A 27372-nucleotide genomic window follows, 5' to 3' on the forward strand; every position below is an offset into this window, starting at 1 on the left:
AAAACATGTTGGTGAATGTAAAGTCAGTGGTGAGTGTTTGACTATTGGATTGAAATGATCTGACCTTTGACCTCTGATGATCCCACCTCCTGCATGTCCATGTGAACTGCAGCTGTTCGCAGGTGATGTCATCCGATGAACTCCCGGACACTGGAACGAATCTTTAATGATTGACGTGTTTTTCACACACTGATTAAAGATACAGCAGATGTGTGTTTTGTGTGTTTGTCAAGGATGAGACACACACCTGTTTAAAAAACCAAGCCCAAAGTGTTGATAATAAGCGGACTTGGCAACTCCGCGGATCCTCTAATCCTCGGCTCTTTGTCCGGGGCTTTATGCGGATCCGCTCGGATTTACCCACGTGCTCCGGAGGCTGAGCGTTTCCACGGCGACCGGAAGCTGATGCACTGATGCTGACGACAGCAGACGCTGACTTACTGTTCAACACCACATCAGCACTTTCAGAGTACACACACACACACACACACACAAAGGTGCTAGACTAGAGCATCATGCTGTGTGACTGTGTCCGTCTGTGTGTCTGTCTGTATAAGTGTGTGTGTGTCTGTGTGAGTGATTAAGTGTGCGAGTGACTCTGTGTGTGTGTGTGTGTTAGTGTGTGTAAATGTGTTAGTGTGTGTTTGTGTGAGTCTATCTGTGTGTGTGTGTGTGTGTCTATGTGAGTGATTAAGTGTGTGTGTGTGTGTGTGTCTGACATTCTAAATAAACAGTTTTCAACAGAAAGGGACATATCATATAATTATTCTGGATTATTAAACGACTCAGGACGTGTTTGTCAGCAGGCCCAAAAATAGACATCAGAGAAAAACAATGCAATTAAATAATGCAACTAACCGTATAATGAATCACGAGAGCTAAAGATAACCAACTCGACGATTCAGACGGGAGGAGAAAACACGTCTGTGTTTATAACCGAGAAACTAGAAAACAAGCCTGAGTGGAAATAATATTTGTAATTGTTGTAATATTAAATGTAATAATAAATTCCAGTAATTATTTTTAAGAACATTTTAGTGTCATAAACTGTTGATAGTGTGTGTTACGGCTTCCAATCAAATCTGGTTTCAAAGCAAAACCAATTGAGAACCGAGTTATTTAACTATGAAGTTTCTGTTCATTATAAATCACTGGGATAGTTGACTCTGGTGGGCGTGGCCTTGGACGACAACATGGCCAGTGCATTATGGGTAATGAAGTTTTCAATCTATTTTTGCAAAACGGCCTTTTCTCTAGTCAGGAGCACCAATATAGATAGTCTTCACCTTTCTACTGTATACAGGCAGTCAAGTTTTATTAAAAGCCCATGTGCTCCATCTGACACGCATACACCTGTAATATTCAATAACTTATAATCATTATTATGCTATAAAAACATTATTTCTGAACATTCAAAAAAACTACATTTCTCGGTTGTGTGAACGTTAAGATGGTTACATTAAAGGAACATTCTGTTGTTTCATTCTTCAAACATTATGGATGTATAAATAACGTTTTTGTGCTAACCTTCTGAGAACATTAATGAGGAACGTTTGTTTCATGACTTCGAGAAAGCCTTGGCAGAGGAGAGCGCTAGTGCTGACTGTGAGAAGAAAGCGTCGGTTTCTATTGTTCAAGTGGCCCGTGAAACACGAGCCAATCACACCGGCCGCATTAGTGGACAGAGAACAGCGGAATCCCCCAGACAGCCTATCAGAACAGACGAAATCCCCAAGGGCCAATCAGAACCCACGGAATCCCCACGGGCCAATCAGCACGGACCAATCACACGTCTCAATGACCTGAACAAAGCTGGAGCTGATTAACAAAACAAACATTTACTCATAAACACAAAAACAAGCAAATGTCCATATAGCTACAAAGTCAAGCCGAAACATTATCATTGTTCAAGTAAGTGCTTTTGTAAAGGCAGCGTGGACGTGTCTCAACGACAGTTTATAAAAATAATACAATGTCCAGAAGAATATGATCATATTCCATTCGTTGATGAATGAGATTTCCATAGCTCGCGGTCCCTGTGGTGCAGCTGCCTCACAGGACACTGGGCCCCCTAGCGCAGCTCTGCCACAGAGCAGTGGGTCCCCTGACGCAGCTGCGTGGGAGGGAGGGACTCTCAGAGGATCTCCAGGGACCATCTCTGATTCATTTTGTTTGGGTTGAATTCATTGAGAATAATCTGGCTTTTGTCAAACTGTTGGCCTCCTGTAGAGAGAGGAAGATAGAGAATATTTGTACATGTGCATGTGCATTTTACCAGATTTCAATGTATTTTTGTGCACACTTTGAAACAGCTAATCATGTATTATTTAAATGACAAAGTACATGACAATTTGAGATAATTAGAGTGGATTTTATTTGCACTGTAAAAGAAATGTTTTAACTCAGTGTTTCTGACAGCACGAATACCAAAACACTCTTAAATCAAGATGCATATACTGTAGAAGCAAAATGACTTTTATTAAGATGTGAAAATGCATCAAAATGAAGTGAATTAGTGTTTAAAACAAGAACAAATATCTGACAATGGAGTCCCGTTTTATTTTTTAAATAAGTTTATATTTCTGACTCCATTGTCAGATATTTGTTCTTGTTTTAAGCTCAAACTCACTTCATTTTGATGCTTTTTCACATACAAATAGTTCTATAGTATATCTTGATTTAAGAATGTCTAGATATTGAGATAATTGCACCGTTTTTATTATTTTTTGATAAAAATTTATGATTTTTATCATAGTATTAGAATTTAAATATGACTTTCTTTTTCCATGAAGCGCTTAACTGACAATTGTCAATCATAATGGCAATATAAATCATTTCCTTTATGCAAAATCTATGAATTATGAATGAGTTAAATGTTTAATGATTTGTAGTTAGGTTAGTTTATCTCATTGTTCATTAATTGGCGAGCCGCCTGTCACCTGTCCGTCTACACACGTGAAGCTGAATAAGAGCATCTGCCGTGGTATGAATATTAATAACTGGCTCTGTGTGTATCCAGCAGGTGGCGCTACACGCTCATCTACTCAATCCTCTGTTGATGCAAACAGACACATTTCTGCGGTTGGCATAATTCATGTGGATTTATGAGACACTATATTAAGAGTAATCACTTCCAGCGGACTAAACTCACTAGAGTCGTTTAAGGAAGCGGCATACGTTAAATGATTAATGCCATAAATCACACGGTGTCTCTGTCGAAAGAATGTAAACAACTTAAACCTGGTTACCACAGAAAATACTTTACATTCTCGGTTTGTAAAAACAAAGGTGTTTTCAGTAAAGCTCTTTCAGTGGAAGGTTATGAGAAACAGGTTCAGCTCAAACACAACACACACACACTAGTGGAAAACGTTTAACTAAACATTTACATTTAAACGTTGGCTTGGGGATAAACTGAATTGAGTTAAAGTTGAAGCACTAAAACTATTACCTGGATACTAAAATGAACAAAAACTGAAGTAAATAAACGAATAAAATGATAAAAGCATATGGTGAAATGATTAAATGAACATGGAACTAAAAGTAAAAGCTTTAATTCGGATTTAATAAAAACGAATACAAGTAAAATAACACAGAATGAAGTATATTTGTCTTGTTTTCCAGTACAGATAAATCAAGATACATTTACTGGAGAAGCATATTAAGAGAGTCTGTGTTTAAAACAAGAACAAATATCTGCTAATAGAGTCAGCAAAATAAACTCAAGACTCTATTGACAGATATTTGTTCTTGTTTTAAACACAAACTCACTTCATTTTGATGCATTTTTCACATTTTAATATCGTCAGTCATTTTGCTTCTCCAGTAAAGGCAAAACGAGAGAGAAACACTGAGTTAAAACATCATTTTTACAAAGTGAATGTTGAAATCAGTCCAGATCGATCTGTGTGAGAGTGGAGCGCTCTCTGACCTTTGACCTCCAGCACGAGGTTGGGTGCGCTATGACTGCGGATGACCCCGTCGCTCGTGATGTTCCAGATCTGATGAGGTTTGCCGAACTCTGAAGACAGAACCGCTCGAGCGCCGGGCATCAGAACACCAGAACCCACATCCACACAGCAGTCCAGCAGCCACTGACACACACACACACACACACACACACTTTATCAGCAGCACTGACATAATCACTAAGAACTAATATAATGATGCTATCAGATGGTTATACTATGGTACCTAAAATTACAAATGGTGCTATATATATATAATATATATGTACAGTAAAACCACAATTTATTCAGACACCTTCAACATATATATCTACCTTGCACTGCAAGCGACCGTCCTCCTGATAGGCCCAGATCTGGTCGGCTCCGCCCCCCTCCTCACTCCCCTGGATACGCATCAGTTTGATGTCATCGAGTGACCCTTTGACTGACATCATAAGCCCCGCCTCTTTATTACGCAAGCGGAACAGCGGTTGCTTCTGAAAGGGAGAAACTTTGTGAGTGTGTCTACATCAAAACACACATTATTCACACACCAGATTTACTTCTGATGTTGTTTCAATAGTGTGATCAGCTCACTTCTGTAAGTGAGGAGAGCAGAATAAAGTAAACTGGGACATATTACACACAAATATTCTTCATACAGCGACTACCAGCGACATTAATAACAATTTGGGACCAGAAATGATTTGGACACTTTGAGCTAATAATGTTCTGCTGAAGTGTGTTTTCTGTCAATTTAACAGCTGACAGATATTCAACATAATTCATGTGTGAGAGTCCAACAGAAGGACGGACAAAACCAGTCAAATATCCACTGATCTGAGAACTGAGTTCTGCTCATGTTTATCTCCACTTTATAAACTATAGCGGATAAACTGAGGATGATGTGAGAAATGTTGAAGGGGTCTATATGCGACACTTTTCTAGTCCCGCCCCCTAGTGTGTCATCACTGCAGTGGGCGGAGCCTCTCACCTGCATGAGTGGGCGGAGCGATCCAATTTGACGCCAGGAGGAGAGTTTGGGCCAATCAGGAACGGCGCCGGGCTTCAGCAGGAACTGAGAACCTCTGAAGTTACTGGCCTCGTACAGAACCCACCTGTCAATCAACACACACACACACACACACACACACAGGCTCAAACACACACGTTTGCTAACGACACACACAGTATGTCCGTCTTTAAGCTCACACTCGTTTATGTTGAGTTTGTGGTCGGTTCAGGCTAAATATACTGCAGTCCTCAGACGCTCTCTCTTTTATGGAAAGAATGTGGGAATTGTGGGAAAAGTTTGCAGCTCTTAGCGAGTCTGACGTCTTCACTGCTAAAGTGAATGTTAGAGCTTGACATTAACATGTTGCGAACCTAAATGCACAATACACACCACTAAAAAACATGATAACTCACAAATATCAACTGTAAACACTGTAAACACAAGTACATTTAGCAAGAAACACCATTTCAAGATTTCATGTTTAATTCACTGTGTCACTTTTGCATTGTAGCTGTTTAGCAAGTCCTTTCCGAGAGGATAGTTGTGTGACGTTGCAGATCCACAGGAGTGTGTTAGATGTCACACACGCCTGAAGACTTTCCACTCGCTGAATATGTTTAGAGACTCGATAACTGACAGGCTTCCTGCTCGTGTGCAGGTCAGACGTATATAAACACTGAATCACTGTGTTCATGGAAACCAGTAAACATGCCAATATGAGTGGAGACACACACACACACACACGTTCAGAAACCACTGGACAGAGCGAGACAGGGTGGAACCGAAGGCAGCAGTCTCAGTGTTTTTAAAGTGAAGCAAAAAAACTAAAGCTAGTGCTTGTGTGTGTGTGTGTGTGTGTGTGTGTGAGAGAGAGAGACTCACATGCCGCCCTTCACCAGTACAGAGGAGACTCTGCTCCAGCTCTCTGTCAGCTGCAGGTTCACGGAGCTCGACTTCAGTAACGTTCTCCTTCCTCTGAGTCCAGGACGCTCGAACAGAACGATAGACGGCACAGAAAACTCCTGACACACACAAAGGAACACAGAGTTACTATTCCAGCAACATTTCAAATTATATTAAAGATGGCCTATTATGGGTCGTGATGATGTCGTTTCTCTACTAGAACAGGTTTTCCTGCTTGAATGTTGATTATTCTCCTCATATTCTCCATTGTTGCGGCTCCTCTCTTCCCAGTCGGTCAGTAACGCTCTGTTCACTTCCTGTCTCTATGAAGCCCCTCCTTCTGAAAGCATACTGTGCTCTGATTGGTTGGCTGGATCGGTGTGTTGTGATTGGTCGAGTGTGTTTGGGAAATGTCCCGCCCCTTTCCATAACCGCCAGTTTAACACACAACTAACTAACTCAACCAGGCCCCGCCCCTTTATTCTGCGCATTAATTATTATAATGAGGAATATTGTGACGTGTTCGTTCCCCAAACTCAAGACTAACAATGGAGGCGTTTGAGGAGTTCAGAAACGCTGATATAGAGAAGAACTGGAGCTTTTTTAATGCTCAAACAGCAACATCACACACACTATAGACAGATGTGCTCTTTCACTAAAATATGAATTTAGATGTGTTTCAGACTCACGTGTCCTGTGGGTTGGACAGACAGCACTGATGCGTCGGGGTGTGTGAAGCCCATCGTCCTCAGATCTGGATACACACCTTCTTCCAGAACACACTGATGCCCGGAGAAACCCTCACAGCCAAACGCCAGCCAGCTACACACACACACACACACAGAGAGAGATGTTCATATGAGGGCCGAAAAACACACACACACACACACACACACACACACACAGATGAACTAACCTTCCAGCACAGACCCTGCAGGAGCGCACGATGAACCCCTCAGGCATTGTGGGTAATGAGTCCTGCAGAAGCACAGACGTCCCGCCGAACCCCGCCTCCGGGAACAGCTCAAGCTGGAACAAAACAAGAGTAACCTGCGTTACTTTACCAATAACATTCACAATAACTCAAATAATACAAGTTCTCTGAGCAAACCTGGAAGAGGCGGGAGTTTCCCGGACTGTCCTGAAACACAACGAGCGCAAACACATTAATATCCATATACTCCACTTACAGTTAGAACATGAAATCAGAACATGTTCCTGCTCTTATAGTGACGACTCGTCATAAACACACATCATTATTAAACCAGCTCTTCAACTGTGTGTGTAGAGCTCTAATGTCTGATGGGACACACACACACACACACATATAGTCTTTTACAGAGCTTTTATTTATTATATTTTCAATACTTTGCATTTAGAAATAAACTGGTAACTTGTTTCCAGTCCAAATATCAAACTTTTCCTAAATCAAGATGCATTTACTAAATTAACAAGAAATTATGACTCGTTTTTAGGGGGAATTAATAAATGAATGATTGCTTAAAACAGGCAAAATGATCTGCAAACGGGGTCAGAAAAATATTTGTTTCTGTTTGAATGAAGATAATTCTTCAGACCCCACTGATCATTTGGGGTTTTTTAAGCATCGACTCAATTCATTTTGATTAATTAATGAAACGCTGAGTGAGAAAGCACTTCTGCAGTGTGTTGAGTGTGTGTTGAGTGTGTATTAAAGGCACTTCAATGGCAAAGTTTTGCACTCTTCCTTCATGTCACACGCTCTCAAGTGGCCGAGAGCAGAAGTGTGTGTGTGTGTGTTTGTACAGGTCTGGAGTCCCTCACCAGAGTCACCGGGATCACACATGAGATCCGGCTGTCGGTCGCGCCCCAGTCCTCCGGGCTTCCGTAGAGACCCTTCTCCAGGACATACTGACGCCCACACAACCCGGCGCCCTCGAACGCAACCCAGCTGCAACACACACACACAAGGGGTTAAACAAGCACTCCCACCACAAATACACAAACTCCCACAATACTGACATTCTAGAGCCGAAAAGCCTGACAAATACAGACCTGCCTGTGTGTGTGCTTCATGCATGCATCTCTCTCACACACACACACACACACACACACACACACACACATGCACACACAGACTCTCTCTCTCTCACACACACACTCTCTCTCTCTCTCTCACACACGCACACACACTCTCTCTCTCCGTCTCTCTCTCACAGACACACACTCACGAACACTCACACACACCAGTAATTACAGAGAACCACATGGATTGTGAAATGCGCAACACCATGTACACACTGTCACACTCTCTCTCCGTCTCCACCTATTTCTAATTATTTGCATACATGCACTTCTTTTGTTGATCTTTTTTTCGCAGACGAAAAACTGTTCCTCCAAACGGCAGTCAGCCCGAGGCATGTGTGTGTGTGTGTGTGAGGGCGTTTGTGTCACGTGACCTGACACTGGCAGGTAATTCTGCACATAAACCTGTTCATTAGTTCTGTGGAAGCACTAGAGACACGTTTAATGGGATTCTATAGAAAACTCTATACTTTACTCCATTTTAAAGTATGTTTACGAGCTGTTTAATTCATAAATTGTATATAGAATTAAAAATGAATAATTATTGAATGAGTCCATAAAGTGCTAGAACCCCTAAAAGGTTCTATATATAAAGAGTGTGAAAAATGTATAAACGAATAATTAAATAAAATAGATAAATAAATGTTATAATGGGAAAATAAATAAAGAAGTAAATGACTTGATACAATAAATATGATTAATTTTTAATCAAATTTATTTGTGCATTATTTTTCCCTAAATTATTATGTTTTGCTTTTATTTTTAACATATTTTTTAATTCAATTAATTATTTTTTTAAATATTTATTTATTTAATTATGCATTCATTTATTTTTAGATAAAGCATTTTGAGAGGTGTTTTGACAATTCAGAGCCACCGAATGACGAATATGAAAAAACGCATATGAATATTTCTGGCTCCGAGTGCAATGACCTTTACAGACTGGACACACACACACACACACACACACTTCTGTTTTGATGTTTTTAGCATCTCTATTGCCTGAATAAACTCTAAGAGAGACTCACACTCCTGCCAGGACCTCGATGGAGCGTGTGTGTGGGCCGTAGTGTGTGTCCGACGCGTCTTCCAGCGGCTCCAGGAGCTCCATACTGACGCCTCGCTCTGAAAAGTCCGGCTCACTAAACATCTTCACATGAGGGGAAGAGAAATCCTGCAAAACAAGCCGATTCAAAGCATTTACAGTCGTCTGTTCCCACTGGAGGACTGTCTCGTGTCGGAAAGGTGAAGGCTGGTGTTTCCTGGCATTGTGATCCAGAGCACACACACTGCAGGTATGCGACGGGGATTGTGTAACGCATAACACAACCTACATTAAAGAATACCACTGCTAAAAATGAAACGCTCCTGTCTTGGTATCCAGCACAAATATCCACACATTCTTAAATCAAGATACATTTACTGGAGAAGCAAAACGAAGATATTGAGTCTTGTTTACGGAAAAATGCATCAAGTTTTTGCTTTATATTGTTTGGTCTGAGATGTTTGAAGATATTTGTTCTGTATTGTTATTTACATTTTTTCAGTAAACAAGACTTAAAATCTAAAGTCATTTTGCTTCCCCTGTAAATGTATCTTGATTTAAAAATGTGTCCAAGGTAAAAAAAAAAAAAAAACACGTTAATTTTCTAATAATCTCACCCTCATTTCCTCTCAGTGTCTGAAACGCTTCGTCTCTCTAAGCTCCGCCTCTCTGAGAGCTGCTCTGCTGTGATTGGTCAGAAACGCTCATTATCATATCTGACTCTCAGCTCTTGATCACAGTGATACGAGTAGTAACGATGGCATGGGTTTCACCGTAGCGTCTTCTCGACACGAGCCCAACTCTCCCAGTCTCAGATACACTACAGTGTTTCAGGGCGGAGCTAAGAGACGCTGCTCAGCCAATCAGGACCAGAGGCGGGGATTATGCAAATTAGCTACATTGCGACAGAAAGTGAGACTGGAAGTACTGACGACTCGTTTCTGGCAGTTGAAAATCACTTCTTTCTTTTAGGAGACAATAACTTAATTTGATCTTTGAAACTTTGCAGCGCTTTTACGTTCACACACGGCTCGATTACACACTGCATGAAAGGGAACGTTCCAAAAAAAAGCATATTTCATTAGTTTTAGTTAATGATAATGAAGCTTCCTCTAGTGAAGAGACTCACCATGAAGACGGGCCTCAGCGAGAGCAGCTTCTGCCCCGTCCCGCCCCAGTCTCTCCAGTCTAAATACTCTCCTTCCTCCAGGACGAACTGGTGCCCGTCGAAACCCTCGTGCTCGTATCCAACCCACCTGAGACGAGTCAGGAGTAAAGCACTCATCAAATGTGTAACCCGGTCCAAAAAAATCTTACGTTTTTTATTTTTTTAGAACTTTCTACTTCATTGGAATGGTCCGAAACTTGGTACAGGTTGTCACACACACATAAATCATGGCCATGATGTGAACCGGTTTAATGGTCCTGTACCAATATTCACATTGGTGCTCCTCGCAATAGATATCCATAATAAAGGCTAGATGTCTCGTCCACGCTGCTGGCCAATGGAGGACCACGTCCACACTGGCGGCCATCTTGCCACAGTCAGCTCGCTCACTCGTAACATTGTGTTTTAATGGTGCGTGTACCATAACTCAATTTTCTACCGATTTTCAAATGGTTTGGTTTGTTATAAACATCAAAGATGTAGGTATGACACTGCATACTAATGAATAATAAGTGTATAAATAAATAATCATGCAGAATTATAGGCACGTTAATAACGTTTGTAAGAAACCAAACTTCAAGATTTCAACGAGATAAGAGTATTTGTGTTCGACGATAGAGACTTTGTCGTAAGACATCTATGCTCCTCGCAGTTAGAAACGGCACACTGATTAAATAAAACACATTATCAAACTAAAATATCGTACATTCATTTCATTGACGCACGCGAAGAGCCGCATGTTTGTGTGAAAACTCACAGGCCTCCGAGGATCCTCAGTGATTCCACACAGTTCAATCCGTGATGGTCCGGGTCGGAGAAGGAGAACACGTCTCCCTGCACCTCAACACAACGGCCCTCCAGACCGGCTTTCTCGTACAACACCGCCTGGAGGAGGCGAGATCAAAACACCACAGTCGAGCTTCTCCAAAATAACCCGTTAGTAATGGGATTGACGGCTCAGTCGGACTGAAGCTCGATCCCGAAGCACAAACAGCGGGAAACATTAACCCAATCACGTTTAACGTTCATGTAAACACTACATTCAGATTCATCGACCATCAATTGAAACACAAGTTGTGCATGTAAACAGCCAATGTAACGCTGGAGAAGATACTGAGACTTTAACACACCTTCACTGCAGTCGGGTTCTCTACTTTCGGAAGGCCCTGTAAAAAAAAAGTAGATGTGAGCGGAGACACAGCATGAAGATGTGTGTGTAACGCGAGTGTGTGAAGGCGTACCATACGCAAGGGCCTCAAAGAGCCCACGATCGGCGACGGGAAACCCCAGTCCTCGGGATACGGATATTCTCCGGCCTCCATCACTGCCAGCAGTCCCTGGAAACCTGGATCACTGTAAACCAGCCACCTGTAGACGAGAAGCCACACCTGTCAATCATCAACCGGCCAATCGCAGAGCACCGCTGGCTCATCTGGACAAATGTTGCTGCTGAAAATCATTTTTGAAGAGCTGGTTAGAAACAATCTTTTATTTTGCTGCTCATATTCCACCCATATAACTTTAATCCATCATTCTGCTCTTTTCTTGACTCTTTTCTTTGTAATTCTCACCGTCCTCAGCGAGTTCTGATTAATCAATATATCTGTATTTACACTATCTTTAATTTTAATCTTTATTGTGTTGGCTTGACAAGCTACAACCGCCAAACTTGTTGGCCTTCAGATTTACGATTCTCGTTAAACGGTCATTGGCTGCAGGCGCGAGATCTCTCGCTCGCTTACCTCTCTGCCGCCGTGCGCATGCGCGGTTATGAGCTTCACATCTGTCTTGCATGCACGCTCGCTCTAGATTTAAGGATATTTTAACGAATTTGCGGTGGCTCAACAGGTAGATCTATAGATAAACTCATCTTCATCTGGCATTTGACGGAGCGGGTTGACACTTCAGCGTGAGGAATCGGGGGCGTGGCGTGGTGGGAGAATTTGCTCAATTGCATTCAGTGTGAGAGTTGGCAGCCCTGTTAAAACATGTCAGCAAAATGCTAAACTCATGATATCAACGTGTTAAATAATGCTAACAACATGCTAATTCTGGCTGACAATATGTGTTTTAGTTATTTTAAAATTTTTATACAAGGCTTTGTCAAGCCAGCATCCACAATTTTTTCCCAAACTTTTTCCAACAGAATAAACGTTTTCCCTACAGTCTGAGTGTTGGATTAGTGGCATCTGATAGTTTATATGGTGCTGTGTGACTAATGCCTCTGACTCAAACACCCCCATAAAGCATAACACACTTATGAATCACCAGGAATTTCATGATTGTGTTTTCAAAGCGACCTTCCATAACACTGCCACTCTTTCAACACACACACACATACTTACACTTTCTAAAGAAAATCAGAAAAGTGGTGTCAGGCAAATCATAGTAAGGTATTCTGGGTTGTTTTTAGCATGCTGCTATTAGGATGATTTCGGAGGTATTCTTTTTCCTTTACAAAGCATCACAAAGAGAAAGTGAATCATAACACACAGAAGATAGTCAAGAGCTTCAACTTGACCACACACACACACCCAACAACAGTGTCCAAACACACACGCCATAAGCGTTCAAGGTCTGAGCAGGGCGTGTTTGTGCACTTACAGACCACTGTGGACTTTGATAGAGCCGGTGTCCTGAGGAAGGCTGAAACTGCCCACTTCCTCTGTGATATCCACATACTCAAAGCTTCTGCCCATGCCAGCGGGCTCGGTGAACAGCTCGATCCGGGGAGGAGTGTAGTCCTACACATACAGAAAAACACAGCACACACTCCAGTTACTTTTAGCACTTCACAATGTTTTAAAGAAGATACTCTTGGGGTTACCTACTCTAATAGCCAGACGAATTGAGCCAATGACCATAGGTGTTTCTTTGCCCTCTTCCGCCCATTGATTGGGCAGTTCGTTAACGATTTCCTCTTCCAGAGCGATGCATCGTCCCTCAAACCCTGGTTTCTCATACAGTATCCAACTGCAATAGGCCATAGTGCACAATTAAATCTAAACTACTGAAAGGCACATCATCGAGCACTATCCGTATTTTCTGCTTACCATCCTCTGACCACTTTCACTGATATGACACCGGACAGTTGCATGTGTGTAGCATCAGGTTGGTCCCTGAAGAAGTCAAAAGATTGACCGCTGAACTGATGTTGCTCAAATATCACAATCTGACGGAAACAAGACACATTTAATTATCCCAGCACTTTATGAATCTAACTCTCTGTATGGGGGCGTTTTGAGTTATTGCCCGACTGGTACAACAAGTTTCAGTTGATGTACATATTTAAAGCATAAATGAAATTCCAAAAAACGTGGCTCTTGTTATGCAAACATAACAAGGCAAGCAGCTTCTGATATTTGAAAATCTTTTAGGTCATGACTTTGAAATGTTGGCAAACCTTTGCAGGACGCCGATGGATTCCACGAGCAGTTGGAATCTGAAAAGTAAAACACCATGGCCCTTTGTGGTTAGGAGAATAATGCAGGTGATTGATTTGAAAGACAGTCAAAAATATGATGCAATGATGTCCCAAAGATTTTACCCCTTTGAACATGTTAAAACTTAAAATCGGTTGTCATGTACTGGCGTGCAGTTCTCTGCAGCTACGAACAAATACATTTCTGGGATTTACAAAGAAAACAGACATTGGTGATGGACACATACATTTGGGAGTTCTCTCTGAGGGATTTGGGCTTCTGGAACTTGAGGTGGAATCGTAACATCTTGGGTTTTCCCGTCAGCTACGTCAACAGCCGTATTCACATCCACTAGACCAGTTATGGAAGCCCTTTCTCTAGCCACCTAACCAACCAAATACACACAAACACTCAAATATGATGCAGGTTTTACACTATGAGAAACACTAGCTGGGTATATGAATATATAAAAGCGTGGTGTGATGAATGAATAAATGAGGGATGGCTGACCGTATTTGATGATCGAGTGGTTTCAGGCTCCTTTGGAAGAAATTTGTCCAGGAAACTAGGCATCTTGATGTCTTCAAAGGAAGGAAACGGTGGAGGAGCACTAGCATCTGTTTTCAGGTCAGGCATCAGGGTTGGTACATCAGGTTGAAGAATAACATCAGAACCAATCTGGATAGTGCTGAGAAGTGGTGGTGTTTTAGTGTCTGTTAACATGGTGACTTGGTCAGGTGTCTGGGTAGGTCCATCAACCTTAGTAGGTTTTAGAACAACCTGGGAAGTAGTCTGGTTACCACTGGGATGCAAAAGTGCATTAGAGTCTGTTAATATAGTAACTGTGGGATCTTTTAAAGTTGTTTTGAGGTCAGGTGTCATTGTAGGTCCATCAGACTGGGTACAACTAGGTTTAGGAGGATAATTAGTGTCTGTTATCACTGTGACCTGAGGGTTTAATGAAGTCGTTTTCAAGTCAGGTGTTTGCATAGGTCCATCTTCCTTAGTAGGTTTTAGAACAACCTGGGAACCAGTCTGGGTATCACTGAGAGGTGCATTAGAGTCTGATAACATAGTAAGTGTGGGATCTCTCAAAGTTGATTTGAGGTCAGGTGTCATGATGGGTCCATCATTCTTGGTGTGTTTTAGAACAACCTGCGAACCAGACTGGCTACAACCAGGTGGAGAAGGAGAATTAGTGTCCGTTAACTTTGTGACCTGGGGGTCTAAGTCAGGTGTTTGCGTAAGTCCATCTTCCTCAGTAGGTTTCAGAACAACCTGGGTCTTGGTATCACTGGAAGGTATATTAGTGTCTATTACTGAAGTGACTGTTTGGTCCCTTGAAGTTGTTTTGAGGTCAGGAATCATGGCAGGCACAACATCTTTGCTGGGTTTGAGAATATCCTTAGAACCAGACGGGGTAGAGTGGCCATCGTTATTTGCAAGGACTTTCTCTATCATGACCTGTTCGGGTGATTCTGCAGTCGGTGCCAGCTGTGATTGTGGAGTTGACGTAGGCCCAGGAGCATCGCTGGGTGATAACAGTCCATCTGAAGGACTCTCAGTGGGGCTTAAAAACTCCACGCGTCTCCCTTTGGTAGGGCTGCGGAGAAGGCTAACAATGGAGCACCTCTCCAAACGAGACCTTGTTTTCACTGGCTCTGTTTTACTTTCATCTGACCCCTCCTCTTTTTCTCCCTCTTCCTTTTCAGACTCCTTCCTGTTTCTCTGGAAGATCAAGGACCTAGTGAGGATGCTCTCACGCTCAGGTTTTGTCCACTTAGGTTTGGAGTCCTCCTTCTTGGCGTCTGTGTCTTGGCTCTTGGAAACTGAACTGGGAGCAAGATCCAAAATGAATTCCCTCCTTCTCCTCAAACCACACTGGAACTCCTCCGGATCAAAGGGTTTCTCTAAAAGGTCTTCTCTGATGGCTGGTAGGACAAACGGAGGGGCTTTCGGGCGATGATGGGTGTGTTTGCGTTGGGGAAGATTGAACGGCTTTGCTAGCCTTTTCACATTTACAATGAAGTCATCTGGGTCGATTTCTCCCGATGTATCCAGGTTGGTCTTCCTCACAGATGAGCCGAGCTTAGGTTTTGATTCTGAAATCAACTGCTTCTTCTTTATAGGACGTTGTAGATCCAGATCAAGCCAGCTAGATGGAGAGTCCCTGTCCAGGGAGGAGCTTCCAGGTGCAGAAGGGATTTTTGGAAGGAGGAAGGGTTTGGGGATAAATTCCTTTTTTCTTGTGGCTGGATCTGTAGATTTGCTGGAGGGAGATGGGGATTTCTCACTGACTGAGATATTCTCTTTGGTTGAGGCATCAGGAGGCAAGGTCTTTTCCTTGAATGATGATGGTGAAGCCGTATTCTTTTCATTAGTTGAGGAAGGCAAAGTGGAGGTTGTCTTATTGGTTGAGTCTGATGGAGTTTTCTTTTCTTTGGATGAAGAAAGTGAAGTTATATTGCCTCCATTGGTAGAGAGTAACGGGAACGAAGGTGTATCATTGGAGACTGGTGAATCGGTTGTGGCTGGAGGTGGAGCGTTTTCTTTAGTTGAAGATTTTTTATTTGTTGAGGTTGGCAAAGTTGATGCTGTCTCAATGGTTGAGGCTGGCGGAGGTGTAGTCTCTTTATTAGTTGAATCTGGGGGAGTTTTAGATGCTTCGTTAGTTAAGACTAATGGAGGTGTGGTCTTATAATCACCTGAGCCTAATAAAGTGGAGGTCGATTTAATGGTTGAAGTTGGAGAAGGTGTGGTCTTTTCATTTGTTGAGCCTAAAAATGTGGAGGTTATCGCCATGGTTGATTCTGGTAGAGGTGTGGTCTTTTCTTTAGCTGATGTTGTTGGAGGTGTGCTGTTTTCAATAGTTTTGACAAGTAATGTGGAGATTGTCTCATTAGTTGGGGCTGGTGGAGACTTTGCCTTTTCATTGGTTGTTGCTAGTGGATGTATGGTCTTTTCATCATTTGTCTTTCTTTCAGCTGAGTCTGATGGAGGTGTTATCTTTACATTAGTTGAGGCTGGTAAACTGGATATGATCTCAGTTGAGGCTGTTGGAAGTGTGGCTCTTGGAGGTGTGGTTTTCTCATTAGCTGAGTCTGATGGAGGTGCTATCTTTACATCAGTTGAGGCTGGTAAACTGGAGATCTCATTAATTGAGGCTGGTGGAAGTGTGGCTTTTGAAGGTGTGGTTATCTCATCGATTGAGTCTGATGGAGTTGTGTTCTTTCCATTAGTTGAGGCTGGTGGGGGTTTGATCATGTCGTCAGTGGAGCCTAATGAAGCAGAGATTGTCTCAAGGGTTGATGCTAGTGGAGGGATTGTCGTTTCAGGCAAAGTGGAGGTTGTCTTATTGGTGGAGGCTTGTGGAGATGTGGTATTTTCATTAGTTGTGCTTTTATTAGCCAATTCTGATGGAGTTGTGTTCCTATCATTAGTTGACGCTGGTGGAGGTTTATCACTGGAGCCTAATGAAGCAGAGGTTGTCTCAAGGGTTGATGCTAGTGGAGGCATAGTCTTTTCATTAGTTGAGGCAGGCAAAGTGGAGGTTGTCTCATTGGTTGAGGCTTGTGGAGATGTGGTATTTTCATTAGTTGTGCTTTTATTAGCTGAGTCTGATGGAGGTGTTGCCTTTACATCAGTTGAGGCTGGTAAACTGGAGATCTCATTAGTTGATCCTGGTGGAAGTGTGGCTTTTGAAGGTGTGGTTATCTCATTGATTGAGTCTGATGGAGTTTTGTTCTTTTCATTAGACGAGGCTTGTGGAGATGTGGCATTTTCATTAGTTGTACTTTTATTAGCCAATTCTGATGGAGTTGTGTTCCTATCATCAGTTGAGGCAGGCAAAGTGGAGTTTGTCTCATTGGTTGAGGCTTGTGGTGTCTTTTCATTAGCAGGTAAAACTAAAGGTGTGCTCTTGTCATCACTTGAGGCTGGTAAACTGGAGACGGTCTCATTTGTTGATGCTGGTTTAGAGGTCATCTTTTCACCGGCCTGGCCAGACTGCTCGATAGATGCTTCATTGGCTGTGGATGACGATAAAGTGGGCCTCTTTTTCACAGAGCGCAGAGATAGATTCTCATTATTGGTTGGTTTAACAGGACAAGTATTATCAGACAACTGATCGTCTGTCTCTGCAGAATTTATGTCTCCATTTACTATGGATACAATCTCTGCACTTGCGATTTTACTCTTGGTTTTGTTTGTGTCTCGATCTTTAGCTTCAGTGCTGGTCTTTTGTTGTTGTTGTAAATCCCTTTCACTGGAAGCTTCTCGGCTCTCCGATTGGCCCTGTAGCCCGGGACTGCCTCTCTCCATAGGTGGAATATGAGGTGAAATTATAGTGTCCGCTTCATCGTTTTGTTTTTTTACCAGTGCAGGGTTCGGTGTTGCCAGTGCCCTACTTGTAGAAGCATCTCTATCCTTAGTCTTATTCAAATCAGTAGAAGAGTTTTTCTCTGTATTCTGCGTTTCTTTCCCCCGACTGGTTGCCGTAATTGTAGTGTCTTCTTGTTTAATCTCTTTGGCCTTCAAGGCTAAGCTGTCCTTTGATTTACCTTGTTTAGTTGTCTTCATTGTAATTTCACCTTCCAAATATTGCTCGGTTGGCTTTGATGTGTTGACTTCATTGCTGTAATTGTGTTTCTCAGCTGTTTTCAGTTGTTCTGTACTCTGATTGTCTTTTTCTTTACTCGTATGGTTTGGCTTTGATGGTCTTTGTCTCTCTGGGTCATTTTCAGGGGTATTTTTCGCTTTTTGCACACACATAGTGGTGTCTTTCTCAGGTAAGACCAACATATCTGTCTCACTCTCTCTGTTCCGCTTGGCATCTTTCCTATTGGCTGGCACCAAGAAGTCTTTAGAGTCCTCCGGGGACGGTGGTTTCTCTTCATTTGTCACAGATGGATCCAGTTTCCCTGACTCTATAAACAATGTGTTTACAATCGTGTCTCTGTTCTTCCGCCCCTCTCCTCTTGAGCTCTCTTGAACAGGCTGCTTTTTGTTGCTGTTTTTCTGTTGCTCTTCAGTTTTCGAGTCAATGCCTGTCCGCTCTACATTCACTTCATTCGAGCTGTTCTCAGTTTCAGAGACGGATGCCTTGTGAGCAGTCACTATCTGTGCTTCAAAGTCATTCCTACTCTCTCTCTCCTTCTTATCCAAGCTTTTCACTTCTTTGAGACCTTCTGTGTCCATATGTGGAGACTTTTGTAACCTCTTTGAGTCGGTGTCTTTCTCCAACTTTGGAGGAAATTTAGGCTCATCACCAGAAGGTCTACGCACGGTCTTTACAACGTCTCCCGCATCTATAAGAGGTTTTGTGGTTATATTGTTGTCCTTGACCTCCTGTTTACCTTGATCCTGGTTCTTGCTGGTGGGGCTGAGCGGTTCTTTGCTTCGTCGTTTTTTAGATCGCGAGCCTGTCCGGTTTGGAGATTTCACCGGCGGGCTCTCGTCAATAGGAGATGAAACCGTCGGTGCTTTATCTTTATTCCCAATGTCCGCGTCACCAGTGCTCTCAGGTTTGCTTTGTGTTGCATTGTGGGATTTGGAGTCTGTTTGATCTATGGGTCTGGTATTTGCTGTAGATTTTTCAAAACTTCCAGAACAAGATGCTTCAGTACGATTAGCTGTTTTTAAAAGTCCTTCGCTCAATGCATGACCAGACGACAATGGTAAGTTCTCCTCTCCCCTCTGTCCTGCAGAGAAATTCATTGCTCTCTCTTTAACTGTTTGTTTCGGAGGTGCAGAACTGGATCTCGTTCCGGCATCTTTGAGTCTTTGAGCCACATTTCGAGCCGGAGAAATATCCAGATGACGCAGGTTTGTGGAGCTGCTGACAGCTTTGGTCGCTCCTCTTTCAAACAGACTGATTTTGTCTGCGATTCGTCCCTTTTGATGACCGGACTTCACATTAGTGCCGTCCACTCTGTCCTCTGGACATCTGTAAAATAAACAATAAAGGTCAAAAGGGCAAAAAAGGTTCATGTTCTTTTGATACTTTCTATAATGTTTACTTTATTCATATTAGCATCCACTCCCTTCATTAATTGTCTTTCTTTCCGCGTTCTCTATCCTTTGTTCTTTATATCTTCGAAGCAAACCACAAACTGAATGACTTCCCGTTTTTCAGCAAATTTGCATATTCGCTTTTATAGAAAGTGACTAACAAAAACACGTGCTGCAAGACATTATTTCAAAAGTTGCAAAGATTATTAGGTTCACTTTTCAGTCTCTTACTTTGAAAGTGAATGAGTTTGCTTTAAAAAATGCATAAAAATTTATAATGAAGTCATTCATGTGACTCTTAGAAGTCTAAAGTGTTGTGGTAGATTTGTGTAAGGATGTGATTTGCGATCTGCAACAGAGAGAGAGACTAAATTATTAGTAAATAACAGTAAATCAGTAATAAATAGAACCATAAGTTGGTCCGTTCCTCACCCAAAACTGTCAAATGCAGGAGTAACGTGCACTGCTGTTATGATATTGAAAATAGATCTTTTGTTTTCAGCAAAATAAGTGAATCATAAAGGTTTTGGAATGACGTGAGGGTGAGTAATTACATTTATTTTAAATTTTTAGGTGAATGTTCTTTTAGGAGTAGGAAAGCACAACACTGACATCTAGAAAAACTGGCATTTAACTATGCAAGCACTTAATTGTTGTGAAAATGTCTCTTTTAAATGCAGAAAGCTCAGGAACATTAACCAACTGGAATTACAAGAACCTGATGACGACGAGCACATATTTCACAACATGACGCTTGGAGTTTTATCCTGATCATCTCTGAGAAAGTTTTCCCACGTTTAGTTCAAGTTTCATTTTAAACATAGACTGATAACACTTTACAATGAGGTTCATTAGCATGAACTGCACGTATACAGCATTTATTAATCCTTCTTAATGTTAATTTCAACATTTACTAATACTTTATTAAAATATTGCTAACATCAATGCACTGTGTGAACTAACATGAACAAACAATGAGATTTATTTGTATTATAACTAGCATTAAAAAAGATGAACAAATAAAGTGACAAATGTATTGCTCATGGTTAGTTAATACATTAGCAAATGTTAATTATCGTTAACGTTTGAGTGTTCACAGATCAAATAAACACCAAAGGGCTTTCAAAAGTATAAAGTGTTTGTTAGTTATTTCTGTAGCACATGAGCAAAACAAACAGGTTAAACGGGTCCATTTACCTTGCTTTCTCATCAGATCTCGGCCATTTAGGATCCGTGGAGCTTCTAAACGTCCCATGAGGATCTTCATTTGAAACCACCAGCTTTTTAGCAAAGATCTTCTCGCTGTGAGACACTTTGATACTCCTGCGTTTGGATTCAGCGCTCTCGGTCATTCTCACCACCGGTTCCTCGTCCATGATGTCTGATTCAGTGGCCGGTGACCTCGGGGAATCAGTCTTGTCCTCGCTCAGGTGTGTTTCCACCCATTCTGCTCGGACACAATCCTCGCGACTACCTGAGTTGGCCGCTTCTGCTCCGGAGCATTCCTGAACGCCGCTTTCCGCCTCCTCAAAAGCTGAGTCAGCACATGCCGGCTGTGGGCTAGTTGCCAAACTGGTTGCTACAGGACTGTCAGGCTGAGGACTGGTTGGTGATTTAGTCTGAGCCCCGCCCACATCTCCATGAGAGCCCCGCCTCCTCCTTCCAGATCTCCTGCGTCCCATTTGCTCTGTGTTATCTTGATCAGAGAAGTCAGGTGTTGATCTGCTTCTGCTACTCTCAAACGAGTGACTACGTTTGCTTCTTTTTACAAAGGTCTTGTCGTTTTCACTTCTTCTTTGCTCTCGGCATGCCTGGGTTCTCGGATGTTGGGCATTCCGGCTTTCCTCAGCTGGAGCGGGTTCATCTACTGCAGGACTGTTTCTCTCATGTGCACCAGCAGCAGTTCCTCTGTTGTCCTCATCAGACGCCTCCTCTCGTTGTGTTTCGGAGTCGGGATCATCTCCGCTCAGAGCCGGGCCACTCCAACCCCACGCCAACCAGCTCCCGATGCGACTGAACACCCCTGGGCTGCGCTCCTGTGGACTCTCAGCCTACAAACACACAACAATCATCAGGGATTGATCTGTATCACACTTAAAGGAGTAGTTCCCTTTTGAAAAAACTTTTGCTGATAATTTACTCACCCCCATGTCATCCAAGATGTCCATGTCTTTCTTTCTTCAGTCGAAAAGAAATTAAGGTTTTTGATGAAAACATTCCAGGATTTTTCTCCATATAATGGACTTCAATGGGGTCCAAACGGTTCAAGGTCCAAAAAACACTTTCAGTGCAAACTGTTCAAGCCCTTTGAACAGTTTGCACTGAAACTGTCTTTTGGACCTTGAACCGTTTTTTGGACCCCATTGAAGTCCATTATATGGAGAAAATCCTGGAATGTTTTCATCAAAATCCTTAATTTCTTTTCGACTGAAGAAAGAAAGACATGGACATCTTGGATGACATGGGGGTGAGTAAATTATCAGCAAACGTTTTTTCAAAAGTGAACTACTCCTTTAATGTTATTTTAAGACTTCACTAGAACAGGTTTTCCTGCTTGAATGTTGATTATTCTCCTCATATTCTCCATTGTTGCGGCTCCTCTCTTCCCAGTCTGTCAGTAACGCTCTGTTTACTTCCGGTCTCTATGAAGCCCCTCCATTTTAAGGCACACTGCGCTCTGATTGGTTGGCTAGATCGGTGTGTTGTGATTGGTCGAGCGTTTCAAGCATAATTGGAAAATGTCCCACACCTTAATTTCAGTTTCAACACACTACTAACTAACTCAACTAGACCCCGCCCCTTTATTCTGCGCATAGATTATTATAATGAGGAATATTGTGACGTGTTCGGAAGAAACTCAAGACTACAATGAGGCGTTTCAGGGAGACACTCGTATAGAGAAGAACTGCCTTCTCTTACACCTAATGCTTGAATCAAATGTCAAAACAACACATTATGAAGGTTTATAACAGTAGCCTAAAAATAACCATCACTGCCATCAAAGATTCATTTTACACTTTTTGAATTTATTGTTAGCGAATATTTTAGATTTAGTATGGACAGTTCATGAATTTTTGTCTAATAAACTAAAAGTGTGCCAGGGATTATTTCTCTCTCTCCATAGAAGTGCAGTCAGTCTGAGAGAACATTTAGACACGTTCCCCAGCAAACAGCGAACGTTCTGCCGAGGTTCTCTCTCAGTTATAAACAAACATTCTTCCGTTGACGTTAACAGAACGTTCGTTCAAAGTTACCTCTTTAATAATGCGCTCAGAACGTTAGAACAAAAACATCATTCATTTTATTTCAAAAAACGCTTTAGTTGGATGTTTATCTAACGTTTTTTTTAATGTTTTGACTTGTATCAGAACGTTCAGATTCAAAATTAACGTTTCCATAATGTTAGAGGAATGACGCAATTCTTCAACGTTCACACTTTTAACATTTTAAACATTTAAAAAACAGAGAACATTCAGAAGTAACGTTTTCTTAACGTAATGCCAACGTCACCAGTTAGAATAGCCTACTTGTGTCAGCGAACACGGATTATTAAAAATTAAGAAAAATATGAATAATAAAAGGAACAGGGAAAGTTAATATGTCATTAATCTCGCAAAACTCACTGTCCGGATCGTCGGCGCGCGCAACACCCAGAGAAGCGCGTCTTTCGTCCCGCCAGCGAGAGTCGTGAAATGATCCAGCCCTGCGACTCAACAAATCCAGATCAATAAAAGCGATCAGGAATGAACGTCCGGATCAATAAAAGAACTTTTGAGGATCGTTAATTATTAGTGGTCTGTTGCAGGACGCGCGCATGCAGCTCTACTAGTGACGTGCGCGCGATGAGAGAGAGACTGAGAGAGGATTGAGTTTCAGAGGATCAGATGAACCCAATCCAACACAATGAACAAGAGAACAGTCACACACTTCAGTTTTCCAACCTCCCAAAGTGAGTTTAACACATGCAGTGATGCTCGCTGCCGTCATGCTACTTTTTAATTTCATTTTATATTATAAACGTATTTAAAATATCATGATCATGCATGCTTATTTTTATTAGTAAAACACTTTGTGTGCAGCAAATTATCTGTAAACTGTTTAAAAAGTGACTTTAGGTTCTCTTCACTGGAAGAAACACCTCAGCTTTCTTCCAAGGTTAGTTATTGGTAACAAAACCTAGAGAGAACGTTCCTTGAGTGTCATTAAAATAACATTAGGGGAACCTTCCAATTTCCAATGAGACGTTATTTATAAGCACAATAATCTATATATTTAGGTCAAATCCATTTATTTTTAAACTACTTATATACTAGCAAAGTCCAATACTCACAGAGTTGAAAGTGTCAGAGATGAACGCTATCTGATGCTGGAGTCTCGCGTAAAGAAAGAGAAAGCTCAAACGTTTGCTCTAATTATTTACCTGCTTCTACACGCACGTCACACCCACACCTGTCCTGCTCGTGCACAGACCTGTTCACGATCCGAAGGCTTTCTGACCACGCAGTCAAGTGTGTAAACAATGAGGAACTCACCATGATCAGTGTTGAGTTGAGCGTTCACCTGTGAGGACCCATCGGTCGAGCTGTGCAGGAACAGGCCGAGAACAGAGGACACGACAGGTATATCGACTGTTATGCAATGGCTTCAGTCTGACAAACACACACACACGCGCTGAATTATTCATGCAATCGAGGGCAACACACACACACCTACGGTTAGACTCTGGCCTCTAACACGTTAATGAGCCGAGATAGTTCATGAAAACACATGAAGAGTCTTAGCGTTCTCTCACACAAACACACACACACACACACACACGTCTGTGGAAACATGCTTTGACTGGATGTTGGTTTATGGGTTTAGTTGTACAACTAACCCGGGATAGTTATAACACACTCGTTTTGAATATAGGCTACTTCCACACATGCTAGCATGACGTAACTTGCCATATCAACACTATATTGAGAAGAAAATGCGCCAAAATTCAGAAATCTTTGGAAGATAACTGAACATTTATAGCAAAAGTAAATGTCTTATGTTCATTTTTCATCTCTGTTTTTTGTTTTTATTTACAATTAGACAAATCTGATATTATTTTAATCTTATCTCTGTTATTTAACAATTGAGATGCTTCGCTAACCAGAAGTAGACACTATGACTAGAATTAATGCTGCAGGAACGGCTGTTTAACTCAATGCATACGTGTACAGTTGAAGAGAGGAACATTTATGCAAGCGTATAATATCTTAGTTTCCTTAGTTTGACTCAACTGTATGGCTGAAGCCGCTCACTCTGGTCTCTGGGAGTGTTTTGTAATGCCTGCCGTGACTCACTTTAACCGCACATATTCAGTTCCTGCTCTCGGCAATGGAATCCAGATGGCATTCTCCATGTGTAACCAGCAAACACTGCCATCCTGAGCTGCAGAAAACACTGAAGTATGAAACAGAGAATACCCTAGCAACCACATAGTGCCACCCTAGCAAGCACCTCAAATACCCTAGCAAACTGCAAAGCAACACCCTAGCAACCACCTCAAGTAGCCTAGCAAACCGCATAGCATCACTCTAGCAACCACCTCAAGCACCCACCTCAAGTACCCTAGCAAACCGCATAGCATCACCCTAGCAACCACCTCAAGTACCCTGGCAAACCGCATAGCAACACCCTAGCGAGCACCTCAAGTACTCTAGCAAACCGCATAGCATCACCCTAGCAACCACCTCAAGTACCCTAGCAAACCGCATAGCAACACCCTAGCGAGCACCTCAAGTAGCCTAGCAAACTGCAAAGCAACAACCTCAACAAGTAGCCTAGCAAACCGCATAACATCACTCTAGCAACCACCTCAAGTACCCTAGCAACCACCTCAAGTACCCTAGCAAACCGCATAGCATCACCCTAGCAAGCAACCACCTCAAATACCCTAGCAACCGCAAAGCAACACCCTAGCAACCACCCTGAGTACCATGGCAACTGTATATCAACACCCTTGCAACCACCAAGAATACCCAAGCAACCGCGCAGCACCAACTTAGTAACCACCCCAAGTTTTTAAAACTACTATAATAAAAATAAAACTATTTCATACTTTAAACCTTCAAACTTCAATTATAAAACTACTTCCAACTTAAAAAAAAATGTCTGGCTAAACTTTCTGAGTAAGATTTGTATCTGTAGGTTTGTTTGTTTGGTATTTTGTATGTTTCTTTAAGCAATAATAAAAACAACAACTTTTCAAGCCATCTTAAACCCCGCTTCCACGTGCAGATCATCCACGTCAATTCATTTAAACGGAAGTTTTCTTTAATCTGAGTCGTCCTGTGTCCAATCAGAGCAGCGTGTGTGATCTCTCCTCACACACCGAGTGTGTGTCCTGTACACTGCAGGGTGAGCAGAGCGCCTCCTGCTGGAGGAACAGCAGCATCACAGGTTTTGGTGTTTGTGTGGAAGCTTCATGTCAAGCGAAAAGAAATATGGTGTTATTTAATATACTATTACATTATTTAGTAACATTTAAATAAGCGTTTATTTTTTATTTTAGTTTTGTCATTTATTATTGTTTTATTAATATTTATATTTAGCTGTGTTTTGATAGTATTTAATAACGACAAGACATTTCAAAGCTATAGCCTAATGACATCATATCCGGGACATAAGTCAGTAAATTCGAGTAAAATCACAGGCTTCGTTTATCCCGTGCAAATGCGCCACACGAAATTCAGGTGTGGGTGGGTAATTTCAAATTGACACGTGGTCCCCAGGTAATACTAATCCCGTGCGAATAGGGCTGATGAGAAAAGAAACGAGAAGAGATCAAACCATTTCAGAGACTACGGACAGCAGATAGATGGAAAACAAGTGGGCAGAGGACATCTAAGAAATGCACAAAGACTGCACATGAAGAGACAAATATATGCATACTCATTTGCATTAGATTGTTGTCTAGTGGATGCACACATGTGGATAAAGTGAAAAACCACACACACACACACTATATTGTCTATTGATTGTTTGAGTTATCATAACTAAAACAAAATGCTAACATCACTGATACACATTGTGGGGAAAAAAACACAACGAGGTGTTGACAAAAACAAATTCATTATAGAGACTTGGCTATTGTCTATACTGGTTTACTTTGGGATGTTGCCTTTAAAACTGCTGTTTGTGTACATGCATCATTCTTATTATCGCCAGTGCGTTATGTTATGTTGTATGTGTTCCATTTTGAAACGTCAGGTGGAAGATAATTATACAATCAATATTGGACATTCACGTTGGATGTGATGGTTCTTGATTACCTCTCTCAAACCCAAAAAAATTTCTTAACACAAACTATGATAAGTCTGCTCAAGTGAAGTAGAGCTGTAACCAGTGTGCATGAGATGTCATTCCTTTGACGGGTAAGATTCTCCGCTGGCCATAGGGGGTGCCACCGCCCACCAGGAAAGGGAGGTGTTATTTAGGAAAAGGGAGTGGATGTGATGCTACTTTTGGGCCAAGATGCAGTAAACAGCATTTCAGTACAGTAATAGCAAACATCCTTGCTCCTTCTCAATTGTCTGGTAATATTCTATTCACAAAATACAACCAATAGTATGGTAAAATTAAGACTTACTTGTGAAAAGCACTCTTTTCGATGGTCCGGCGATTAGAACAGGAAAATGCTCCACAGTGCTCTGGGAGTTTCCATGTCTCCATTACGAACTTACACGTTTCAACATAAATGGAGTAAATAAGGGGAAAATAATAAAAGGAGTTTATTTAAAGGAATAAATTAGTATCCAGATTGCCTT

At 41.8% G+C, this 27372-nt stretch overlaps 1 protein-coding gene across 4 annotated transcripts; it reads right to left on the reverse strand.

The window, feature by feature from the left end:
- Positions 1–1813: 1813 nt before the first annotated feature.
- On the reverse strand, positions 1814–27319 carry crybg1b (crystallin beta-gamma domain containing 1b). Of its 4 annotated transcripts, none has more exons than XM_089127071.1 (23): positions 27195–27319; positions 24106–24222; positions 20771–21624; positions 14075–19508; positions 13812–13949; positions 13546–13584; positions 13196–13314; positions 12974–13115; positions 12747–12886; positions 11384–11510; positions 11273–11308; positions 10900–11027; positions 10104–10230; positions 8958–9103; positions 7669–7795; positions 6977–7006; positions 6782–6894; positions 6555–6687; positions 5845–5984; positions 4942–5065; positions 4283–4444; positions 3932–4094; positions 1814–2223 (listed from the first exon to the last, which is right to left on the reverse strand). In XM_089127071.1, exons 2-23 carry the CDS (start codon positions 24106–24108, stop codon positions 2135–2137), a joined length of 8514 nt encoding a protein of 2837 aa, XP_088983197.1. In that variant the 5' UTR covers positions 24109–24222; positions 27195–27319; the 3' UTR covers positions 1814–2134. The 4 variants fall into 4 exon arrangements, with proteins under 4 accessions (XP_088983197.1, XP_088983199.1, XP_088983198.1 ...); XM_089127073.1 differs by lacking the exon at positions 27195–27319 and adding an exon at positions 23197–23276 and having other exon boundaries at positions 24106–24202; XM_089127072.1 differs by lacking the exon at positions 27195–27319 and having other exon boundaries at positions 24106–24260.
- Positions 27320–27372: the final 53 nt, after the last annotated feature.

Source organism: Pimephales promelas, chromosome 24 (genome assembly GCF_988280905.1).
Source record: "Pimephales promelas chromosome 24, fPimPro1.hap1.1, whole genome shotgun sequence".
NCBI lineage: Eukaryota > Metazoa > Chordata > Actinopteri > Cypriniformes > Leuciscidae > Pimephales > Pimephales promelas.